At 42.7% G+C, this 26,263-nt stretch overlaps 1 protein-coding gene across 1 annotated transcript in view; it reads right to left on the reverse strand.

Annotated features, from left to right (window-relative positions):
• ABI3BP (ABI family member 3 binding protein) overlaps positions 1-26,263 on the reverse strand; it is a 186,417-nt gene that overhangs the window by 121,740 nt on the left and 38,414 nt on the right. The window contains exons 3-5 of the mRNA XM_066621268.1: positions 9,413-9,592; positions 2,894-2,962; positions 101-233 (exon numbers count right to left, since the gene is read on the reverse strand). Of these exons, the coding sequence (XP_066477365.1) occupies positions 101-233; positions 2,894-2,962; positions 9,413-9,592 (382 nt within the window). The remainder of the gene's footprint in view (positions 1-100; positions 234-2,893; positions 2,963-9,412; positions 9,593-26,263) is intronic.

Below are 26,263 nucleotides of genomic sequence, written 5' to 3' on the forward strand. Positions count from 1 at the left end.
CAAACTGAAATGATAGTACTGTTACCAATACCTCTGTTTTAATTTTAAAGAGTAAAAAATTCATAATCTTTAAGTATGCATATTTAAGACAGCTAATTACCTGTCATTTGCACAGTTTTTCATTGTGGTCCAATCATGCTTTGGGTTGACTAAGATTCCCCAGGACAAGAAGACAGAAGTTGGAGATAAAGTGCCTATTACCAACTGAAGAGGCTTTGGAGTCTTCGTTTTACCTGTGTAAGAAAAGTAAATGCATGTGTCAATGGAATGTATGTGGTGAGACTGGGAGGATATGAAAAGTTGTAATTCCAGTATAGAATGGAATTTCATATCCATATAAGGGTTTTAAAGCAAGAGCCAGCACTCTGAACTACATTCTGAAACATACAAGAAGCCAATGTTGTTTTTTCAAAACAGATGAGATATGATCCAAATGCCCAGATTCTGAAAGCAAGACATTCTGCTACCTGAAGCAAAGAATGAGATGGCATCCTCCTTCCTTTGGGTACAAAAGCAACATAAAATTGCAAATGAATGTATTGGTCCACAAGAAGAAATATCCATAGTTCAAAAAGGATTTCACTTTTAATAGTCATACAAAATGGGAGCAAACTGGGAATGAGGGGAGAATGGGCAATGTTGGAACAAACTGTGGGCAGAAGGCAAATGGAGGAAAACATTAGAGGTTGTATGGGAGTATGGGATACTCCCAACAATGTAAATCTACAATGTTGGGAGTATGGGAGGAGGAGAAAGAGTGGGGAAAACATAACATAGGAAGTAAAGTGGGCAGTCGAGAGAAGACTGGAATAAGGTTGGGGGAGAAGAGGATAAGATGATGTACTAGAAAGGAAGAACAGCGTTCTCATCTACCTATTCAGTCATTTTGAAAATAAGACACTCATGAGAAGGAGAACTGGAGAGACTGCACATTTAGGCTGGGACTTCAATTGCCTGCCTGCAGTCCATTCTTGGGAAAAAGGAGAAGGACACTCTTGAGGCCCCACAGCAAGGCCTGCCCAGTAGCAGGCAGCTGATGCTCTCCCCTACTGCCAACACCACTTACCTGGCTTCAGAGCTTATGCAGAGCTCAAAACCAACATGCATGGGAGGCACGCCTTGTAGCCGGAGTAAAGAATACAAGATATTGATACCATTGACTTTTAGGTGTAGGGTGGGAACTTTTAGGTGTGAGGAAAAAGTTACTCCATAGCCAAGGTAAATATATAGAAAGAATAAACTTCACTCAACTTTTACTGAACACTTTATACTAAGTTGCAATTTTAAAAAACCAAAAAAACCAAAACACAGTTTGACAAAAACAAACAAACCCATCCAACAGAGTACGGCCTATGGGCTGAAGAAGGTAGTGAAGGCCAGGCCCCTGCCATTGGTCTGAGGCAGGGGTGTCCAAACTTTTTGGCAGGAAGGCCACATCATCTCTCTGACACTGTGTCGGGGGCTGGGGGGAAAAGAATTAATTTACATTTCAAGTTTGAATTAATTTATATAAATGAATATATTAGAGATGGAACTTATGTGAATGAATGAAGGTCTTGCAATAGCTCAAGGCCTATAAAAGGCCTTGCACGAAGCAAGGCCAGCCTTTCCTTTGCTGCCGCTGCTGCATCACAGATGTGAAACAGCAAGCAGTGGAGGGAGACCTCATCCCACAGCTCATGCAAGAGGTTGAAAAGTTGGTTGTCATGTTGAGAGCAGTTGCATCTAGTCAGCATGGGCTCCAGTAAGTCTCTGGAGGGCCAGAGGCTCACTGGAGACTGGGGGCTCCCTGAGGGCCAGATTGGGAGTCCTCAAGGGCTGCAAGTGGCCCCAGGGCCGGGGTTTGGGTACCCCTGGTCTGAGGACTAAGGTCCCCTGGAAGGTTGCTTTCCCTGTCTCCTGAATGAATACCAGGGCAATGATTACTGTGGTCCCCAACACCAGCCACAGAATGGAGCTGCTGCAAGGAGCAATCCTTCCAGCTTGCAAAGAACTTGGTTCCAACTACCAATGGACTGCAAAAACAAGTGGAGGCATTGGCCACAGGAACAAGGGAAGTAAACTGTACACATGTATAGGCAATGGGCTATAAATCACTCTTGGTGAAACAAAATAGTTTAAACACACCTTTGTCATATCAACAACAAAGGGGTGATTCTCATATCATTTCAGAATAGGGCGACAGAATATTTGATAAAATTCCATATTCACTACAGAATTGCACCTGCCAAGTGCTGGTCTCCCTTACAGTCTTTCTCTGATAAATAATATAGATGAACCCTGACCTCAGATATTCTGATATTTTACATGACCCAGGCTGTCACTGTCACTCAATTCCTCAACTTCATGTTTATTCTGTCCTCCCCCAACCTTAGATCTCAGTCTTCACCACCTACTATTAACTGAAGGTCCTGTATGTCTCTGTTCTGCTCCCCTTCCTTCAGCATCCAAGACTCTTGGCTCCTGTTGTCCTGAATACCTATGTCCCTGTTTTTTAGCTCCTGTTGCCCCGAATACCTATGTGATGGTTTTCCCTCACCAAAAAGACCTTCAGTTCCTTCATAAGAAGCTGCAAGGTACTGTTTTGAGCTTCTGTTATTGAGCAGCTAGAAGGTTTTGAATATCTGAAGACATCACAGTTAACCTCTTCTTCCTGCTCATCACAAAATGGGTTAATTTGGATTTACAAAATGGATTCACCCAGTTTGTGAGAAATTTTGGCATAAACAAACAAAAATTATGGAATTATTATTATATAAATATAGACTTATTACGGACTAATTATTATATAAATATTTAGCCATTTCCAAATACCAGATCTGTCATCCTACAGAAAAATGTTTCTGTCTTCTTTGGAGTGTTTATGGAAAAATGTACACTAATGTTTCAGTACCTGAGCAAGACTTCTTGTAATTTGAAACACGTGCTGGCCTCACTGCAATCAAGTATCTTGGCTCTGCCTCTGGAAAATATTAGTATGAACATTTAACAAGTGAAGAGCAATTTTTAACAAGGTATACCGCATCCTTTTTCACTATCTGGTGTCACTAATTATTTCAATGAGTTTTCAAAATACATTAAGAACCACATTTACATATCATCATACTAATGCAAATCTCCCTACAAATATTTAAATATAAAACCTATACAAGGTTGCAATTGGAGTAAAAATAGGATACAAATATAAACTAACAGAATGGATCGGTTAGTGATAGATAGCATTTGTTTACCGATAAAGAACAAGAGAAAAGGAAAGAGGAGCCCAAGGGCCTTTGTCTATAGATATTAAAAGATGAGTCTATGAGTTAGAATAGAGGGGGGACAGATTGATAGCTTGCAGGATCTATAGGTGGGCCCTTGGAATCCACAAGGGATTCATCCCAGGCCGTCCTCATGGATACCAAAACCTGTAGATGATGAAATCTGTGGGTCTCAGGACCTCTAAAGCTCCGGAGGTGATGGGAATTGTGTTTCTGTCACCTTTGGAAGATTTCTGAGGGCCTGGAGGCCTTCTAAGGCCTTCAGAAGCCTGGGCAGCCCAATCCTGAGCTGGCAGTGCTAAAATGGCTGCCGCAGCATCAAAATGGCTGCTGCAGCATCCTGAGCGCATTGGGCAGCTGCTGGCAGCTCCCAACACCTCCATGGGAGAAGAGGACATTCGTTTCCTTCTCCCAAGTAATGTAAGAGGCCCCGCAATGGACGGTTTGACTCTGTGGAAGCCATTTAGCTGGCGCAGAGTAGACGCCTCAGTATGGATCTGGCAGAGCTGAGCTCCGCTGGTCCCGCCCCATCCCACTCTGCACCTCCCCCCCTTCCCCCAGTATTCCCCTGTCCCAGAACGCCTCCTCCGCTGCCCTGACCTCCAGGGTGAGTTCCAGGTGAGGTCTGCCAGCCACTGACCAGCACTGGCGTGCGCTGGGCCAGCTGGGCTTGCGCTGGGCCAGTTCTGGTGCTGGGCCAGTGCTAACAGTCACAGGTGCGCCTTACAGCACGTTTGTGACAGTTTGCAGCAGCAGCGAGCTGGCGCGCATTCTTCAGGATTGGGCCCTTAGAAGGTCACTTTGTTTATCATAAAGGCCTTCTGAGGCCTGTGGGGGTTCTCATGGCCTCCATGGGCCTCAGAACACCCTCTAGAGCAGCCATTTTCAACCACTGTGCTGTGACACACTGGTGTGCCACAGGAATTTGGGAGAAGGTCATTTATTAGTAGGGCCAAGGGGGATGTGAGCCCCCCACTGGCAGCATGGTGTATCTTGTCAATTGTCAAAAACCTGATGGTGTGCCTTGACAATTTTAGTGCCTTGTCAGTGTGCCATGAGATGAAAAAGGTTGAAAATCACTGCTCTAGAGGCAATTGGAGTACAGCTCTGGTCGTCTCTGGAGGATCCATGTTGGGCCGACCCCATAGGTTTGGGACTTGCAGATAGTGAAACCTGTGGGTCCTCAATCTGTGCATACAGCCGACCCACTGTATTTTCTTTGCTAAAGCTTGCTGCAAAATAGGTGTTCTGGGAGGCAAGACATACAATTAAAATTAGTCATGGTAATTAGAAAATACAGGTCAGACCTCCTTATCTGTAGGTTTGGAACGTGGGTGAGGAGGGCCTCACTTTACTTCCAAACACAACCAGAAGAATCTTCCTGCTGCATTGAGATGGAGGCATTCTGAAATATGGGGAGGTTGCATGTGACCTCAGAAGGTCTGCTGGAGTCTTCTAAAAGACATGTTAGATTTAGCAAAAAACCAGGAGTGCACCTCATAAGACTCCAGCAGGCTGTCTGAGATGTAGGGAGGCCATGCACGGCCTCCCCATGCCTCTGAACACCTCTGAATGCAGCTGGAAGGCACTTCCAGTTGTGTCTGGAGGTCCTGTGATGGCCGTGAACTGCATGTTTGCTTATCCGTTGGTTTCTGTATCCATAGGGGGTCCAGGAACGGATCCCCACAGAAACCAATGGCCAGCTGTATAAGCAATATAATCTTGAAAATACTATTGCCTTGAAACGATCTGATGCATGAAATCAGACAGGAATATTTGATTCAAAGGAAAATAAGCCTCTGAATATGGAAATTGTTTAGCTATTCATGAATTGTGAAGGACAGCCTGAATAAAGATGGTCATTTTGCCTTAAACATGACCTTTTAATGAATACTTCCCTTGCAATTCTTTGGAAAGGGCACAAAACAGGTGGCTAAAAGGGCCAGAGAAGAAATGGCCAGGAGCTCTTGCAGCTGCTTTCTCTCTCAGTTCAGTGGGGGGTTTAAAAGTGTTATTCCCTGGCGTCAGGCCGGCAGTCCTAAGTGAGAACGAGTTTGCAAGTTCGTCGGGAATGTTCTTTTTTGTTGGAAATAATGAATTGAAGTAAACGAAAGCCAAACTTGCTGGTATTTTTTTTTACTCACAAGCTAACAAATTCTTCATACATTAGATATGATCTGGAAGAACACATGCTTATGTGGTTAAAGGCCACATGTTCATGTAATGCTTCTAGTGAAAAACCATGCAGGAGTTCATCACAATAAACTGGTTGTAGTTGTAATGAATCAGAGATGGTGATTTTTTCTCTTTGTTTTTTGCTTTGTTTTGCTTTATGAATATATGCATTTTCTTCATTAATCAAGCACCAGTGTTTTCAAACACTGAGCTGGTTAGGGTGCAATTTTTACTCTGTAATCATTCACACTGTTCCAAAAGAGTTAATAAGAACAATATATACAGAGATATAATCTTCATGATGTTACAGGTCACAATTAAGGGCCAGACTAGATGTTACATTAAATGCATAACATGGCCTGTTTTTTTCTTTTTCTTTTAATGATGTGCTCAGGGAGGCAAAGCTGGGCAAAACTGCAGTGGAGGGTTAGGGGGACCTTAGCACTTTGTCCCTGCTATGGTTCCAATCCCAATAGAGCCTCTGTGTGCTATTTAAAACAGGAAAAAAAATCATTGAACACCAAAGGAATTTACTGCAATTCCATTTAAAATAGTATGCAGGCACCCACAACTGGTGTTGTGATGGGAACAAAGTTCTAATGTGGTGAAATCCCCCACTGCAATTTTGCCATCTCACATGCTATTTGAAGAAAAAAAGACTCCAGAAAACTCTGGTCACATTACACAATTCATGCAATGTGGAGCTTGGCCCTTAGATATTTTAGGATTGCTGCAATCTTAACCACACTTTCCTGAGAGTAAGCCCCATTGAACAAAATAGGACTTACTTCTAAGTAGACCTAGTTAGGATTGTGCCCAGAGTCTTGTAGCACTTTAATATATTTATTCCAGCATAAACTTCCTTGGTTAATGCTAAAATAAGTGTTACAACACAATCCCTGCATGTTTACTTCTGAGTCCCAATCAGTTCAATAGGGCTTATTCCCAGGTTCGTGTGTAGAGCATTAGTCTTTAAGATGCTACAAGGCCCATTGTTTTCTTGGAAAAATCATAATAGGTGGGGCAGAGGCATAGTTTAGATCAGGGGTTTCAAACATAAGGCCTGGAGGCCAGATATGGCCTTTGGAAGCACTTTAGGCTTTTGCAGCACCACTATGAGCTGCTGTCTTGTTCTGAGATACCACTGTTGAAAGGGCAGCGTGCATGATAATCAGGCTCTCCCATATCTTGAAAATATGATTAAGATTTGTGTATTTTATCTTCTGTCGACTCATTTGCAGCTAATGAGTTCCTAGGTGAGAACAAAGTGCCTATTTCTGGTCATGATCTTCCTAATGACATCACTTTCTGCTTTATGACATCACACCTGGCCTTCAGCAGGCATCATGAATGCTATTTGGTCCACTGTATGAAACGAGTTTGACACCCCTGGTTTAGATTCTGTATGTTCTGAAAACAGATCCTAAACATTTCTCTGCCCTCCATTTCCTAAAGAGAACTGACAGAAGATAGTGGCACTTCTCACCCTACTGCATCCCAAGCAGATTCAGAATTAAGTCTTGCTAAGCTATCACACTCCTAATATGCTGGTAAGGAGGGATGTACTAGGTAGATTATATAGGTAGTCTGTTGTCAGCAGATGAAGCCACAGTCATTACCCATGCACCCCATTAAATTATAAAAAATCATGGGTTTTTTTTGCATTTTTTAAACAAAAATGAGAAGTGCAGAAAGCACATCTGCTTAAAGTTGTTTATTTCCTTAAGGGTTCTATCATTGATACTCCATGATGTAGTAAATCGCATGAAAGCTCCTGAATTCCAAAGTCAGCTGCTGGAGCACATTCAAACAGCTACAAGGATGTTACTAGTTTGAATAGTTGCCTGTGAAGCAAAATTTGACAAATTTTCATTGGTGAAAAGAGCATCTGGTTTGGAGCTTTAGAGTACCCTGTGGCTGTTTGGGTCAACTTCAAACTTTTGTTCTCCTGGGGTGGCCTTCTGAAGCTACAGTCCAATGGGGATTAAGTCCCATTTAACTGAGGGAGTTAGAATAAAGTACACACTGCATGTGACCTAACCATGTTTCATATCAGAACGATCAAATATATCTTTTTGCATCTAAAAACAATTCCTGTCTATCACTCCATGCATTGGTAACTAGTCATTAAATTTTGTTCCCCCAGTACAAAAATAAACTATTTTTGGCAGACAGATCTATGAAATGTCTTTTTAAAAAAGTTGAAAGGAGACCAAAACAAGCATAGAACTCTCATAAAGAATCTAGATTTTGCCAGTTGCAACCTGTAAGTGGAGCAGGAATTTCTGTAAGAGAAAGACTTCTACCTTGGTAATTTAACATGACATAATAGGCTATATCCTGACATGTAATTGAAAGGAAGTTTGTATAAATGGACTTCACCCTCCCTTCCTCACTGCATTAGTCCCCTGTGCCTCTAACAGCCTCTCCTGATTAAAGAATAAGTCAAAGGGGCAGAGGAAAAGGGAAATTGTGAAAGTTGGGCAGGGAAGCTCTCCTCTCAGAAAGTGCAGCTACCCAATGTTGACAGATTTCCCCTCTTGCTACAATATGAGCAATATGTTCTTTAGGATGGGTTGTTCAGGGGCCACAAAGTGTTGCTGCCAGGAATAGGGGGAGGCAGCAAGTTCCCTTGTGCAAGTCGAGAAACAACCCAGTGAAGAAAACTAAGATGTGGGCTGACATTGCAGAAACAGAAAAAAGGCTAGTCAGTTGTAACAGAACAGGAGGAAAACAGGAGTGCAAAACAAGCTTTCAGATCCTCCTATGTTTACATGTTATGTTGGACAGCAGCAGGTCGAAGCTGATGCCAAAAGAAAAGAGTTGTGCTGATCTTTCAAATATGATCCTGTCAGAAAGAGGATATCCAAATAAAAAAAGTGACATGACTTGAAAAAACAAAAGTGCTTTCTGCACTTCTCTTTAAAAAAAATCTGCAAAAAAACCTTGTTTTATTTGGTTTTTATTTATTATTTAAGAGGGGTGCACGGGTAATGATTGTGGCTGCATCTGCTGGCAAGTGATAACAATTATCTTCAAATGCAGAAAGATTCATTTTGACCATGAACTATAAACACCAACAGCATTTAGCAAATTCAGCAGCTGCTTCTATATTCTATTCTTTGGCCTGATCCAGGGGGGCTCTTCTTATGTTCTTATGTTTAAATCTGTGGAATTTCTAGGCTTGAACAATATTGAAATAAAGCAAAATTACAAGTGATGAAGTCATATTATTTGCTTTATCTAAAAGCTTAGATTCAAGATCTAAGGCAAGGGTGTCAAACATAAGACCTGGGGGCCGGATGTGGCCCACAGAAGCTTTTAATTCAGCCGTTGGGCTCTCAGCTGCTGAGCTGTATCTGCTGAAAGGGCAGTCCTCATGATAATTGGGCTCTCCCATATCTTGAAATACGATCAAGGTTTGCACACTCTCTCTCTTCTGTCACTTGTAGCCAATGTTCCTAAATGAGAAAAAAGGTGCTTATTTCTGGTCATGACCTGTTTAATGACATCACTTCCTGCCTAATGACATCACTCACAACCCTCAACAGGCATCTTGAATGCTATTCGGCCCTCTGTGTGAAATGAGTTTGACACTCCTGGTCTAAAGAGTATTTCAGAGTCATAAATTCAGTTACAAGTTAACAAGTAACTGGTGAACATACTTTGTTTTATATTGAAGAGCTATTTGGATTACTGTTGTACATTTTGATTGCATTAGGATTAGATTAGGCTCTTTCATTTATCAAGAGTTAGCCACTTACATTTACTATACCAACTCTCTCTGTAGAACACCAATAATGGGAAATATACCAAACAAAAAGCAAAATAATGAATACTTCAAAACATACAGAAGTGCTTCTTAATTCTGGATTCTTTTGCTTCGAAATGTGCCATCCACCCCCCAGACCATATGTAAGCATGATTTCAAATCTTACAACCATCTGTCCAAAATACAGTATTATATGTTGACTTACCAACTTCAGTTATATAAGATTTTCCATCGGACGGCAGAAGAATATACTGGTTAGAGAAGAAGCTGCTTCCATATCCCAGGATGAAACCTTCAAGTTTGGTGCTTGGACTTGGTCGAATGTACCTCATGCACACAGCATCACTAGTTGCATTGATCTGAACTTTCAGGCTTTGTCTCTTAACTAGGGGGGAAAAATATATTTCACCATCTCAAGTAGGATGAGGTTATGGGTATAAACAGATAACATGTTTTTTTTGTTTTTTGTTTTTACAGGTATTTATATACCGCCTTTCTTGGTCTTTGTTCAAGACTTTATTCAAGGCGGTTTATATAGGCAGGCGATTTAAATCCCCATAGGGATTTTTACAATTGAAAGAAGGTTCTATCTTTCAAGAACCACAACATTCAAGATATTTCTTTCTTGATCTGGTTTCACGTTCTGGCCTCCATCCTCCCATGCTCAGAGCAGATGCAATTACTTGTCTCAGCTTGTCAGCTGCTTCAAGGTCGCACGGCTCGAACTGGCGACCTTGTGGATGTTATCTTCAGGCAAATGGAGGCTCTACCCTCTAGACCAGACCTCTTGCCCAGTAGCCCAGACCTCATGTTCAGTAGCATAAACATTGAACAAATCAATAGATGAGTGGTAGCAAATGGCCTTTTAAGAAATACTATACCTATAATACATACATATATTACACACACACAAAAATCAATTTAGGACTAACTCTCACCACCACCACCACCCCCGTGATCACATTTATTGATGTTAGCCTGAACTCTTTTTCCTGCTTTACAAGTACTTAAACACCTGTTATGTATTATCAGATAGCAGAGTGGTAACTGGCTGGTTTGGGCCTTTAAATCCAAGCACATGAAGGATGGTCCACCTAGGAACCTGTTTGTATACAATGACTTACCACATGGATTCAGTAATTTTGACCATACAACAATACTCCTCAATTATTTGGTGGTTATGGAGCCTTAAAAAAAAAATGATGCATCTATGCTAAACAATGACCCACAGCACACAAAAAATGAGTGGAACTATCTTTGTGTAGTTATTGTATATTTAAAATAGCTGCTACTGCACTCCTCATTTGTATGTATTACATCACACTCTAATGGACAGAGGCACTTTGAGAAGTGACAGATCACATTCTTGTAATGTCAATATGAACAAACAGCATAGAAGCTAAAATATCCCTGCACTTAAAATAGGAATTACACCATATTCTTTAACTCAGTGTGAACAGCAAATGAGTTAAAAGAACCTGAAGTTCTCAAATTACATTTGTCAGAGTGGCTATTCCATTAACACTACTTTAGACTGCACTTCTGTGCTATGCACATTTACATGGAAGTAAACATATATAGGATTGGGACTGTTACTTTCTTATGTTCTTATGTTCTTTAGTCACAGTGTGATCTCGATCACACTTTAAGCTGGTTCTTCAGGTTAAACTCAGTGACTTGCATTTTATTTTAAGTAGGGTTCACTCCAGGCTTAATTCAATCTCACTTCTTCATAAATGATAGCTATCATTCAGACATCCATAAGAAATGTACCTAAGAAGGGTCATATAGTCCACAATCTGTCACTTTCTCATGTCAGCTTTAGAAAGAATTTGAGGCACTTTGCTATATATTTAGTTTACATACCCCATTAGTTATTGATCCTTTCAGTGCTCAAAGTGATATACAATCAACAAAATACAACTGAAAAACTGAAAATTTGAACATTACCATGAAACTAGCAAAAAACTGAATCAAAAAAGACAACAGATTATCAACCAGAATCAAAAGACAACATTCTCACTCTTGCAAAAGAGGCTTCAAGGCATCAAACTCTGATTGAGAAATCTGGTCACTGTTATGCAATTTGTATAATGTATCACTCTGACACATTTCCCTATCCAAAGCCAACATTCTAATTCTCAGCAACATTATCCCATCTTGGCAAACACTTACATAAACATTCATACAAATTAAACTATACTGTTGCATACACAGTACAAGTGATTGAAGCTTGCTTGCTATTTTCAAGTGAAAGATAGTCAATTACTCTTCAGGGCAACACTCTTGTCATGATACAGGTATGATTAAATCTTTTACTAAATGTCATTGCATTGGCCAAAAGCACTAAAGTCAAATAACGTAGGCCCTGAATTCAAGCCAAAGTGCACTCACTAATTCAACATTTCTGTAGTCTACATAGTACATAAAATGAGCATTACAAAGACTTGCATTTAAAAACACCCAAGTGTGTATGCGCTGTACACTGAAGAATATTCTACGACAGCGATTTTCAGCCTTTTTCATCTCATGGCACACTACCAAGGCACTAAAATGGTCAAGGCACACCATTTGTTTTTTGACAATCGACAAGGCACATGAAGCTGCCAGTGGGGGGCTCACATCCTCCAACGGCCCTACTAATAAATGACCCTCTCCCAAATTCCCGCGACACACCTGAGGACCAATGGCGGCACACCAATGTGCTGTGGCATACTGGTTGAAAATGGTTCTAAGAACTAACAGTGCAGCACAATCCTATACATGTTTACTCAGAAGTAAGTCCAATTGTATTCAACAGGACTTACTCCCAGGAAAGTGTGTAGAAATAGGATAACAGCCTTAGGGCGCAATCCTAATCCATTTTCCAGCACTGACATACGGGCAATGCAGCTCCTAGGTAAGAAAACAAACATTCCCTTACCTTGAGGAAGCCTCTGTGAGTGTCCCCCAACTGCAGGATGCGGCATACGTCCCATTGGCACAATTATGCCAGTGCTGGAAAGCGGGTTAGGATTTGGGCCTTAGTTAAGTAATCCATATTGTCACATGTCCTAGGTATCACCATGATAGAATTCACATTTATTAACAGTATTATTAAAAGTATTTAATGGGACATCTGCAGAAAATGTTGATCAATGCCATCTCTCATCTCCGATGGCAGTGTTAAAGTGATTTACTCCTCTTTAAATAACCCTATATGTGAACTATCATGTGAACGTTACCCAGGTAGATCCTTCTTATGATGCTCCTATTCAACACAAAGAGGCAACTTTGAGTTGTTTTACACATTGTGCAGAATGAAGAGAAATACTGAGTTGGCAGATTTGGAATGAATTATCTCAGACAATGGCGAGTTCAATTTAACCACTTGCATTTCTTCTAGCCCACTTGCATTTTCCTGCCTGTCTTGGGAAAACTGTGCACTATAGTGGTCAGAATGGCAGGAATTGGACTCTTCCCCTGTTCCTGCATTATCCTGTGCCACTGCCACAGGAAATGCACTAAGCCAACATTTCTCAATATTTGTACCCTGCTATACCACTTCACATGGTCCAACTATTGGAAGTACCACCAGAAGTAACTGGTGGTGACATCATCACTAGTTCTTCCAGATTAGGAGGCCAGATGCAATGTGACAAACACCAGTAAGAGGCTCAGGGTGGATGGGAGCACTTTTCTGAACATGTAAAATCACACGCTGGAGCTCTGCCCAACAAACCAAGCCCTCTACTGCTGCTTGTCACATTAGATTGCTGGTCTTGCTGCCAGGTGGCAGGGATCTGGGGGTCCCACACGCACCAGCAGACACCACCTCAAGTACCACTGGTGGAGAAATGCGCTAAGCAGTTGAAGCTTGGACCTTCCGCTTGCAAAGTTTGTCCATTGATCTATGGCCAAAGTAGAAGTCTAGGAGATGCAGTAATGAAACAGGCAATCTGGTGTTAGAGTGTATACAATGTGGAGAATTAACAGGAAAGCACAGTAGCATTTTTATCAAGAGTGTCTGGTCAGTAATAGAAAAGGAGGAAATATATTATTGTATAACACTATATTGCTGTTATCTTAAATACAATTAACATTTTATGTTGTTTATTCTAATCACACTGAGATAAAACTTTTATGAACACTTAAATAAACTGTAACCAGCTATATACATCAGTTAACTCTAGAATAACCTGCTATAATAGACTAAAACTGTGTTTCCAAATAGGCAAGCAATAGTTTTAGGTTTAGAATAGCCACTTTTAAAAGGTGATAACTTTAAAATGACACAGTAGGAGATAACTATTCTTTTGTGAAACTATGGCTTTTATTGGCACCTGCTCAGTTTTCAGCTGCACACACATGCACAGAGTACTTAGTGTTTTCTGAGGATACTGTATAAGGCATCTGGTTTCAGTCCTGGCATGTCACCAAACATTGGGTCTTAAATTATTTCAGGCTGCTTTCTTTTGTCAAACCTCTACTTTAGCTTGACATAATTGTAAAGTTCTAAAGAAGTGCTTGACCCAGAGAGAAGGGATTAATTCGTGTTCACTGTTAAAAGAAAATTGACCCCAGTGGACAAGTCTGGCACAAGTATAAGTTAACACTTAACTGAATTAATTTAACTCAAGTTGCACATCAAGCTTAAGCAGATCTTTTGCTAAATCATACATTTTCAATCTCAGACTTAAAATGCCATATAATGATTCTCAATGAAGAAGCAGCTTATAAAAAGGTAGATGTTTGTGTTATTTCAGAATGAATATATGATTTTTAAAAGTTTATCATAAATGGACTACCTAAGCCCAATATGTAGGATTGCCAGATCACAACCCAGAAATCCCATTTATCTCTTTATTTGTTCCAAAGCGATGTGAGAATATGCCACCACTAAACTTCCTCACACTTCTTCACCTTCCACTCCTGCTTGCTGTAACAAGCAGGACTTTTATTTTCACCCTACAACAGGTGTGCATTTGTAGCAGATGGAAAAGAGCAGGAGATTGGAAAATGGGGGAAAAAACTGTAGAAACTGTATATGGTCCAGGTGCCTCCAAATATTTAAAGGGACAGACAGATCCTTGGGCTGCAGCCTAGCTGCCTCACTAGCATACTTTAGAGCAGGGGTGCTCAAACTTTCAACTTTAGGGATGCTGGACCTTTAAAATTGTGCAGGAGAGATAATTTCAGCAGGTGCAGCTTGTCATCTGTGGGATGACAAGTTGCACCTGCTGAAATTCTCTCTTCTATACACTTGTTAAAGGTCCAGCATCCCTAAAGTTGAAAGTTTGAGCACCCCTGCTTTAGAGCAGTGTTTCTCAAAGTATGCTCCTAGGACCCCTAGGGCTCTTTGAGATCCTTCCAGGGGCTCCAAGAACACACCATAAGTGGCCACCATGCACTCATCAGCACTCTGGGGCTCCCCAAAACTACCTCTAAAAGTGTAAAGGACTCCAGAGATTGAAAAGTTTGAGAATTGCTGCTTTAGAGACTGCATCTTGTCCTATGTTTCACTGCAGTCTTTATTGCTGAACAAAGGCTTTCTTTGAGCAGTACCAGCTTCAGGCAGCAAGTGTGCTCATAAAGGTATTCTTGCTGACTGGACTTCAGCTATAGAACCCTGTCCTTTTGAAGATTTATCAGTCTGTTCCATTGTATTTCACTGCCTAGCCCTCAACTGATCCTGGTTGATTCCACCCCGGGGGCCCTTGAGGCATTGATTTTCCAGTCAGGTGGAAATGGAATGAAAATGGTGCTTCCAAATGCCACTTAATATACTACTATATTATTCAGCAATGCCTGTCCCAAAGGCCAAGTTCCTTCTGTGTTAACACAGAAATCAGTCCTATAAAGTCCTTTGCAACTTCCTGTCTACAGCTGCTGCCCATTTTTTTGCTTTCTGTGGCAGTAGAATTGCTGGTTAATAGCCTCATTCTTTCTGTCTTGATACCACTACCAAAAAACAGTGAAAAGAAAGGTGTACCACAGAACAGACATCTAAGGCAAGGTGCAGTGATATGTATCAGAGTCTGTTCCTGGTTGCTTCCACTCTGAGGCATTACCCATGTCCCTTGAGGCATTGGTAATACTGCTGCCATGCTCAACAGCAATCAATAAAGAGGAGAAGAAACTGCAAGCAGGATACATTTAATTATAGGCAACGTTGCCCTGAAAACCCTCCATATACTGTGCTGGTCCACACAGGACATGCTTATACTGTGAGTGCATTTTAAAAAAATTAGAATAACCAGCAATATGGTCAGAAAGAGATAGAATGACTGGAATTCCACATGTTGGGAATGTCTTGAGTGTTCTTAAAAAGTGAGTGAACGAAGGGTGATAATTCCCAAGTAAATCGATGGTGTGAAAGCAGCCTAATTGAGTATTAGCACTCAAATTGGCAATCTGCATTCACTTTTTTAAAACACAAGATACTTAAAAAAATGCATACATGTTCTATGAGCCCATCATCCTTTCTCTTTAAAGTACTAACTGGTAGCTTTAGATTTCAGATGCAACTTTAACAAGTTACAGATCACGAGTTACAATACGTGATTGAGGTGTAGTTTGTATATATAATACCTTATTAAGCACACTCAACCTACAATGCTTCTAAGGTGTCTTAGGGACCAATCCGATGGGCCAATACTGCTGGAACTCAGCGCTGGTGCTAGGTGTTGTAAATGTGCCGTAAAGCATGTTTTCGACACTCTTGGAGCAAGGAGTGCTGGCGCTGGGCCCTGCAACAGGAAGAGGGTGCTGTGTGGCCGCCAAAGGTGAGACAACTGGGCAGGGCCTCTGAGAAGAATTTTATTGGGAGAACAAAGTTTCTTTTGGGCCCCTTCCCAAATGAGGGAGCAGAACAGGGTAGAGTAGGACGTAGCATCAACAGCTAACTACAGTAATACGGAAAACCAAAACACACTTCTCAATCTCTCTAAAATATTTTAAATACAGAAAATCATTGAAGAAAATTAGCATCATTGTACTTAGGCTCACAACAGAATGCAAAGTGTCCCGTGTGTACCAAAACTTACTCCCACAGCTGTGTCCCCGAGTTCCTATACACTCCTTCATGGGAGGTGGATCTACATGCCAAAGACCTATTGCAGCAGGCTGGTTTCCTCCTAGATTTGACACTGTGTTGAGGAGTGTCACGAATGCATCCCTCAGCTGGATGCATATGGCTTGCAGCAGAAGCCACTACCATGCCCACAGTAGTGCCCCCAGCATCCCACATGGGCAGTGAGTCTGGGTAAGTTTGAAAAATGTCAGATCCCAGGAAATTTCTGGGCATCCTCCTTTGGGTCCTGGGCCCCCTTTATGACCCTGAGCCTGGGTACAAATTACCCCTTTTACCACCTCCCATGGGCCCTGCCACTGCACTGGTGGCGCCTTTTGGGAGAGGGAGTTCCAGGGCATTGAGAGGGTGGGGCAGGGAGAACTGATCCAGGAAGGCAGTGGGACTGGCGGAGGCCTCCTCTGCTGAATCCTATCCTCTGTGTTGGGTTGAAAAGCCCAACATGGAGCTTCTCCAGTCTCCACTGGCAAAACAGTCAGCACAGACTTGAGGAATCTCATTGTAGGGCCTGTGCACTTACTTACTGTGCAAGACAACCTCTGGCAGCTTCTGCGGGGTCACTGGATGCAACAGTAGCCCTGTTGACACCACTGCACCTAGTGGCACTGTGGCGCTTAGGATTGGGTTGCCCCAGAACAATCCTAAGCATGCCTCTTCCTAAGTAAGTCCCATTGAGTTCAGTGGGACTTATTGTCAGGTAAATGTGTACTTGATTGGAGTCTAAACTACCCAAGTCCTAAATAAGTGGAGTTGACTGCATATGCAGCCCAAAATTTTGTGGCCTTCATTGCCTTTGCACCTGAATGTAAATGAAGTAGCCGATTATCCACTGGAGAAAACATATTGTTGCCAAGATGCATGGTTAAAGAACATGCAAAATTCAGTCCTCATGTTACTGAGGTCAGCAGCAAGCATCTTGTTCATTTTAACAGAACTGGCCTACACACAGAGAGAAGAAATTGTTGCAGAATTTTATCTTTCCCATTCCAAAACTTGCTGGGACAATCTAGCTAGAAAACAAAATCAGGTCAACAAGAGGGACATCTGTACAGTGTGTGTTTTGTTAGTCATCTGTACAGTGACAGCTGCTAAAATGCTAAAGGTCATGTGTTGTTAAGAACTGGGAGCTCTCTGCACTTTGTATTTCATCTCTTCTGTCTTGTCTCCAAAAGTTCTATTGCACAGCTGGGGATGAAAGAAATTAACACCTTATGTCTAGCCATCTTAGCGCGCAATCCAAAGAAGGTTTTGAGCTGGTGCAAGCCCCCTGTGCCAATTCCTGAGTGTCACAAACATACTGTAAGTCACATCTGCACCAACTCGGGAGTTGGCTGGGCTGGTGTAGAGGCCCAACCCAGATCCAGCCCATGCACCAGCCAGACAGGGGAAGTTTGTCCCAGATGGCATAGAAGGGGGTGGAACTGGCGGTAGTAGCATGGGTCCTCACTCCCAGACCTGGTAGTACACAGACTGGTAGTACACAGACCTGCCTTACACAGGCAGCTTGGATTTGTGCCAGCTAAACAGCTGGCACAAATCTGAGTAGCCCCATAGGGCAGGCTGGGGCTCAACACAGGGTAAGGGGGAAAATATTCCCTTACCCAAGGTGACCTCCTGGATACAGCGCAGGTCACTATGGCCTGGCTGTTCCAGAACAGGTTAGGATTGGGCTGTTAATGATACAATTAATTTACAGTAACAGGTTGAGAAAAGTGAGACTTCTAGTTTAATTCAGTTTGTTAATAATACCATATCTCTCTTGTACCAGTGGTGTTCCTGGGAGTCCCCGTGCCTGGGGCAACCCCCAGAATTCTGCCCCCCAAATCCTGTTTCATCCCCTTCTCCGCCCCCCCCCCCGCGCACTTGACCCGGAAGTAATTGTGGTGACGTCATCGTCACCGCAATTACTTCTGCGCAGCTGGCTCCTCGGAGCCGTCCGCGCCGCGGGGATCTCCATGGCAGCAGTCTGGGGCTGCTCCCAGTGGCCCCAGAGCACTGCAGTGGAGACATCTGCGCAGCCTGCTCTGCCTCTGAGGGCGTCCTTCAGGGGCGGAGCGGAAGCGGCGCGCATCCCCTCCGAAGTCGGAAGGGATGCTGTAAGCTGCGCAGTAGGCTCCGTGGGGGGCGGGAAACAGCGCACGTCCCTTCCGACTTCGGAGGGGATGCGCGCCGCTTCCGCTCCGCCCTGAGGCACGCCCTCAGAGGCAGAGCAGGGTAACCAGCTGGGAAGCGGTGCACATCCCCTCTGAAGTTGGAGGGGGTGCGTGCCACTTCCGCTCCGCCTCTGAGGGACGCCCTCAGCAGTGGAGCAGGGTGACCCAGCCGAGAAGCAGCATGCGTTCCCTCCGAAGTCAGAGGGGGCGCGTGCTGCTACTGCTCTGCCCCTGAGGGACACCCTCAGAAGCGGAGCAGGGGCACCCAGGAGCACTCCTGGGAGGCAGCCGGACGCTACCTCCCAGGCAGTGTCTCAGCACCAACTGGACTGCCCCTCTCTCCCCTCCTCCTTTATAATAACAACAACAACAACAACAGGTATTTATATACCGCCTTTCTTGGTCTTTATTCAAGGCTTTATTCAAGGCGGTTTACATAGGCAGGCTTTATTAAATCCCTTATTAAATAGGGATATTTACAATTTCAAAGAAGGTTCTTTCTTTCAAGAACGACTACATTCAAGGTGTTTCATTCCGATCTGGCTTCACATTCTGGCCTCCATCCTCCCATGCTCAGAGCAGATGGAATTGCTCGGCTTCAGCTTGTCAGCTGCTCCAAGGTCGCACGGTGCCGGTGGCCTCGAACTGGCGACCTTGTGGATGTTATCTTCAGGCAGACAGAGGCTCTACCCTCTAGACCATACCTCCTGCTCCTTATAGGAGGAGACGAGATGGGAGCCCTAGAGTGTAAGTGCCTCTCTAGGGAGCCTGTCTCCTATCCTCTTATAAAGGAGGAGGGAAGGGGAGGGGCGGCTCAGTCGGCGCCCAGGGGCTGACAGAGGCAGCAAGCTGCCTCTCCGCAGCGCTCCTGGACGCTCCTCCTGGCAGGGGCGGGGGCAAGGCTCCGAGGCGCCCCTGGAGGGGCGGAGCCTGGGGTATTTGCCCCGCTTGCCCCTCCCAGGTACGCCAGTGTCTTGTACACTGAAATATAAGAATGAAATCTGGCATGACATTCAAGACATAATGCAATTTTTTAAGATAAAAAGTTTAAGATAAAAAGTTTTTAAGATAAAAAGTTTTATCTTAAAACTTTTTAAGATAAAAAGAGTCCAGTTCACTCACCTATTCATACATGAAAGAGGAGAAATGTTGATCTCTATTGTACATTGAGTTAATGGAATTAAATGCACATTCATAACATAATTCTATGTCCAAGGTTCAAAAACAGACTGGTGCAGCTACTTGTGCTTAACCTGTGCTTGAGATAAAAGGAAAAAGCAGCAGAGACAGAACTGAGGAGAAAGTTATTAACTCCAAGCAAAAAGGCAATGGCAGATCCATTTCCAAAAAAATTAGGGGAGAGGGAAGAGTGAAAGGAGGAAGAAAGAGAGAGCTTCATGAGATGTGACAGTAAGAGGAAGCGAGATTGAAGGAGGGGTAGCTGGACAGTTATTGTGAGAATAGGCAGACAGAACAGATCTTTCTTTGAGATTCAAAGCTGAATATAGATATCTCAATATGGGATGTGCAAGAAGCCCAGAAAGAGTCAGTTCCATTGGATGTATTGTGACCTTGCTATTTAAATAAATGTCCATAACTGCTGCATCTTATTCACTGTAATTAGATGAGAGCTTTTCACTGAAACGTGGATGACAAATGGTTACCCAGTTATGGATGCAAACACTCCAATGTATGCAATTTTTGTTTGTTTATACATAGTTTATAACATAGGGCATTTTACAAATCTGGATTCAATTGAATGTGCTCTAGTAAATTTCAGTTACTTAAAACTTCAGTATAGCTAATCCTAGCAATAAAACATGTAGTCATAGTCTTGGCAGATTTCAGAATACTAGAATGCAATAATAACCATGTAAATGGGTCACATTATCCATGACCTTAAACTGCAGTATACAAACAGGTTAAGTATGGAATAGGAAAATGCTTCTTCTTTGAGTGCTTCTTTCCTATCCTGACTTTGACTGAGTATGGGCAATTCTTTTCATACATTGAAATTATTCCTGCAGAGCAAGTGGAGTGGCATCCTATCACTACTGTTATTAGCTCTGATGCAACCTGGTAACTGTTCAAACATGACTGGAGGAAGAAGCTAGCAAGAGGGGAGAAGCCTGTTTTCCATTTTCCTAATTGAAGCTGCTTCCTCATGCCCTCAAAGTGAACTGAATGAGGAAAATGATTATACCAAATGGTGATCTAGTCTAATCTAGATCATTCTCCTAGAGGGAAAACTTCACTTTTTTATTTTATAAAGCTCACATAAGGTAATATGCAGATATGCACCCATATCATCAGATACTTAAATACAAGAACTTCTCCATGCATGGGGAGAAGGTGGTTGTTACTTGTCACGTATGTACAAGTCTGTTGGCAACCTTCAGTCTTGAAAGACTATGGTATCGCGCTCTGAATGGTGGTTCTGGAACAGCATATAGTGTGGCTGAAAAGGCCGATTCGGGAGTGACAATCCCTTCCACACCGGGAGCAAGTGCAGTCTGTCCCTGGTCTGTCTCCCTGGCTATGGGCCTTCCTTCTTTGCCTCTTTGCCTCACACTGCTGGCCAAGTGTCTCTTCAAACTGGGAAAGGCCATGCTGCACAGCCTGCCTCCAAGCGGGCCGCTCAGAGGCCAGGGTTTCCCACCTGTTGAGGTCCACTCCTAAGGCCTTCAGATCCCTCTTGCAGATGTCCTTGTATCGCAGCTGTGGTCTACCTGTAGGGCGCTTTCCTTGCAAGAGTTCACCATAGAGGAGATCCTTTGGGATCCGGCCATCATCCATTCTCACAACATGACCGAGCCAACGCAGGCATCTCTGTTTCAGTAGTGCATACATGCTAGGGATTCCAGCACGTTCCAGGACTGTGTTGTTTGGAACTTTGTCCTGCCAGGTGATGCCGAGGATGCATCGGAGGCAGCGGATGTGGAAAGTGTTCAGTTTCCTCTCCTGTTATGAGTGAAGAGTCCATGACTCGCTGCAGTACAGAAGTGTACTCAGGATGCAAGCTCGGTAGACCTGGATCTTGGTATGTTCCATCAGCTTCTTGTTGGACCAGACTCTCTTTGTGAGTCTGGAAAACGTGGTAGCTGCTTTACCGATGCGCTTGTTTAGCTCGGTATCGAGAGAAAGTGTCGGAGATCGTTGAGCCAAGGTACACAAAGTCGTATCCATGTGTATTCAAAAGCCATCCAGGATATTCACAACAAAATACACACACTTTTATAGAAAAGGTGCTGGGCCATTTTTCTAGGGGCTCCTTTAGAATTTTCCAGGGTAAACCCTGAAGCACTGTGAAAACCTCAATGCCAGTTTGATCAGAGACCCAAAATGAATGTGTGCATCACAGGTAATGAGAACTTTCCTTTGTCTCTGAAAAGTGATCATCTGTACACAGTTTAAGACTGAAAGGTACTCAGTGTATTCTGTCTTTATACATGGCCATGCCATACACAGTTCTATTCTCAATATATGAAAAGCTATAGGTATACAGGGCTTGCTAAAAGCACTAGGAATTAGGACAGTGATTTTCAACCTTTTTCATCTCACTGCACACTGACAAGGCACTAAAATGGTCAAGGCACACCACCAGGTTTTTGACAATTGACAAGGCACACCATGCTGCCAGTGGGGGCTCACATCTCCCATTGGCCCTATTAATAAATTACCTTCCCCCAAATTCCTGTGGACCACTCATTGTACACCATGTGCCATGGCATAGTGGTTGAAAATGACTGAATTCGGAGCTGGTGTGTCCATTCTAGGGATCCTCATGGTGAGTCCCGGTGTGGTGAACCAAGAATTGTTACAACTGGTGCAGGAGGTTACAACTGGTGCAGGAGTTGCTGCTTACCAACTTGTGTGTATGTGTGGCAATTTTGCTGCTCCACCTGAAGAGTCAGGAGCCAACTAGGGTACAGCTTGTTGGCATCTAATCAGATGCTAGGAAAAGACAGAGGTGAAAGATCTCACTCATTTGTACCTTCAAAAAGGCCCACTATCATGTAGACCTGAAGATTAAATGTATAAAGAAAAGTACTCTGTGTGGTAGAAGGCCGGTATTTTCTAGGAAGGATCTACTTGGCAAGCAATTTAATCTTCAACTGGCAAACAATTTTATACTACCCACATTACATGTCAGGATTTTTTTTTTTTTTTTGAGAATTGCTTAAATCAAACGACCCTAAGCCAAGAGTTAAATATGAGGGGAAAAAATGTACATTCCTTTGCCTCACTGTATCAGACCAGTCTCCTGAGACCTTTGTTGGCAATTATTCCTTCAAGCTGTTCTTTCATATTTTACAGGGTGACCAAAAAAAACAACAACAAAACCCCCCACAAATCTTTAAATAAAACTGTTATTAACAGTCAAAACAGGCAAGTGATCTGGTCTTGATAAAATCAAACCAATACTTCCCCTCATCAATAACCAAGGACTAGCAAGTAACTTGGTACCCAAAGGGTAACATACAGGATCAGCGACTGTTACAATTTTGATTTTTCAAAAGAAAGCAAGATCAGAATAACACAAGTAACGCATGCTGGGCAGACAGCCAGAGCTGCATTTGCTATCCCAACAAGGAAGAGATTACTACAATGAGCTCTTTTCAAATAAGAGACTAGTATGGTCATCCTGGATTCTTTTGGCACCTCATTGGATACCAGCACAATATACATAAGAGGAATAGCAGTCAACCAGTCTAGGCTTTAAGGATTCCTGAGCCAGTTCAATTTTCCCCCAAATTCTGGACTTTCCTTCTGGGACTGAAGAGCAGCCAGGGCTTAAAAAGTGGGCAAAAAACCAGCCAGTTTGTGGCAGGCAAATTCCTGACATACCGTGCATTCACAACACAAGCTATAAGCTGCATTTCTGAATAAGCTAGTATTGCTCTTTAAAAAAAAAATCAGAAGGGTTTCTTTTGGGGTGTCCAGGTTAAAATTCATCCACAAACAACTGAGTTACTCTCCTTTCTAATGGCCCCATCCTTAAACATCTGTTTTTGGCACAATGTCTTGGCACATGGTGGTCATCCGATAATAGGATAATAAACTTAGTAGCACCATGTGACCCTCTAGGGAGCCATTGGTACAGTTTCTCTGATGAGTCAATGCATTTTGCACTAATGAACAATGTACCTGAAAATCCTAATTCTTGGCACAAGGGATTAAAGCCATGCACAATATAGAATTAGGATTTAACAGACTTTACACTAGAAACTATAATACTTGGACTTATTAAAAAATAAAACAAACCAACAGCAATCCTGGAAATCTCCTCATTGGAATTCACTAAATCCATTTTCACCCACCTCATTTGCATTAGTTCAATTTCAACTCAGTTTTCCGAGTCTATGGTGTGTAGGGTTTTTGAACAGATCATATGATGGGTGATCATGCTAGGGAGGGGCTGCAGCTCAGTACTATAGCACATGCTTTGCATGTAGAAGATCCCAGATTTAATCCCAGGTATTTCCAGAAAGGAGAAGGATAGACCCCAGTCTGAAACGCTGAAGAGCTGCGATCAGTCAGCACCAATAATACAAACATAGACCAATGACTTGACCCAATATGAGGCAGTTTCCTAAGATCTTGTTCTTAAATTCTTTTGTATATATTCAAGTAAGTTTGCAAATTTCAAAAAGTAAGACCCTGTCATTACTGTTCAATACTTGCAGCAAATTGCTGGCAAGAGGTGATTTTTTTACCCCATGCATCATGCTCCTGATCTGCACTGGGGGCCAAGTAGTTGTTTTTCAGTTCAATTTAACCTAAATCCCTACGTGGCAATGCAGCAGCACTGGCTATGCTGCATCCCGAAGGGGATTTTGGGCTGCTGGATGTCTCCTTGGGGTAAAGGGACATTTGTATGACTGGTGCAAGTCCACATTGATCCATGCAGGCAGATCAGCCATGGGTGGGGCCTGCGATTTGGCCCATCCCACTCCTCCCAAGCCCAATCTGCTCACCCCACCATCTCCCCATTCAGCCCTCCCCAACACCATTCAACCCCCTCCCTGCCCTTCCCATCCCATTCTGCCCCCTGTGCCTTACTTGTTCCAAATGCCTTCTGTCGCTCTGCCAGCATGTGTGAAAAGGCTCCCTGCACCACCACAAAGCATTTTATGGTGCTTTTGGAGCAACTTGGACCAGTGGAACATGCATTCAGCCACTACTGCCTTCAATAGGATTGGGCCATGTGTGTGTGTGAAAAAAGTGTTTTAAGCCTGTCTGTGCCTCATGGCCTTACCATAATTTGCAATGACAGCATATTTAACTTGAAACTGCTCTAGTTAAACATTTTCTAGACAGCCCTAGTGTTTTCCAGTTCTATCATCTTTTAAAAGTGTTAGTGTGAGCTGTGTCACACTACAGTTTCTATATGGATGCACATTTCAACATTGTTCGTTAAAATAGCTATCCAAGGAATTTATTTATTTATTTATTTAAATAATTGATACCCATGCTTTTCTATCAACTTGGCATACAATATGGATCATGAAATAACCCATTAGAAACACAATGTTAAACAAAGATTTTAAAAAACACGGAAGTTAGCAACACAACTTAGGCCCAATCCTATCCCCCACCAGCCCATAGAATACAGTGCCATTGATGAAGCACATACTACATTACATGCAGAAGCAACCAGATGGCTCAGGAGAGGTAAGTAAAACTTCTTTTTAACTCCATTGTGGTTTTTTTCTTAATTCAAATAACAGCAGTAGATGAGCAATCAGATTAATGTGATATGGGAAGGGGGGGGGGGAAATAGACATTTCTCCCAGTGCTGTGGCCCTGATGAAAAGGGATCCCCAAGAGATGCTGTAAATTTTGTGAGGAAAGTGTCATTGAGCACCAGTGAAAGTTTCCCTCCTAGGGCTTACAACAGCTTTGGGGGACGGTTTCTGTCAGCAACACTAAGGAAAGAGTTAAAAGACCCCTCCCCACAGGCTGCAGATCCAATCCTGGTCAGTTCACTTGCAAATGCTATTTTAAGGAAGAAATAAGTCCTAATGTGTTAAATGTTATGTCTGGTCTGACCTAAAGATACTTTAATGCCATCCAACAATCAAGCCACAATTAATCTGAAAGTTCTCTTAAAGGCAGTCCAAGCCTAGCAGCCCCCCCCCCCCCGGAAGAGCTTAACTTCATCTCATGTCTTCACCCATGCAGAAGAGTTGAATGAAGTGCTTAAAGGGGTTTATATGGGAGAAAGTGGCCCTTAAGGAACTGAACAGATCACTGTATATCCCCAGGATTATGGCTTGATGTGAATTTAGGATCCTTTAACTTCACCCATGAGTGCTTTAAGCTAAGAAAATGCCTAAGTCAAGAACAGACTACTGCACTCGCCTATTATCTCAGAAAACCAGGTTCACATAGCAATGCATAAATGAGCTGAAAAACTTGGGGAAGGGTCTATGTGATTAGCATCTTTACATCTGGATACACATACAAAGGATAAAGATGATCAAAATAATGTGCCCTAAATGACCCTTAATGTTTTTTAGGCAGTTTATAACCATATCTCTTCTTTTTATAACCTAGTTTATTCACCCCTTTGTACATTTTCACTTTATTAGTCACCACAGGGTCCCTTACAATTAATCATGATACAATTGCACTGCTACTATGAGACCTGTCTTTTCTCTCAAGGTCATTTACAATGCAATCCTATGCAGCTTTACTCAGAAGTAAATCCTAATGTGCTCACTGGGATTTACTCTCTAGTAAATGAGCTTAGGATTTCAGCCATAAAGATATTAGTTAATATGACACAGCAAGTAAAATTGCAATAAAAAATGAAAGATAGTCATCTAAC

This window comes from Tiliqua scincoides, chromosome 3 (assembly GCF_035046505.1).
Source record: "Tiliqua scincoides isolate rTilSci1 chromosome 3, rTilSci1.hap2, whole genome shotgun sequence".
Taxonomy (NCBI): Eukaryota; Metazoa; Chordata; class Lepidosauria; order Squamata; family Scincidae; genus Tiliqua; species Tiliqua scincoides.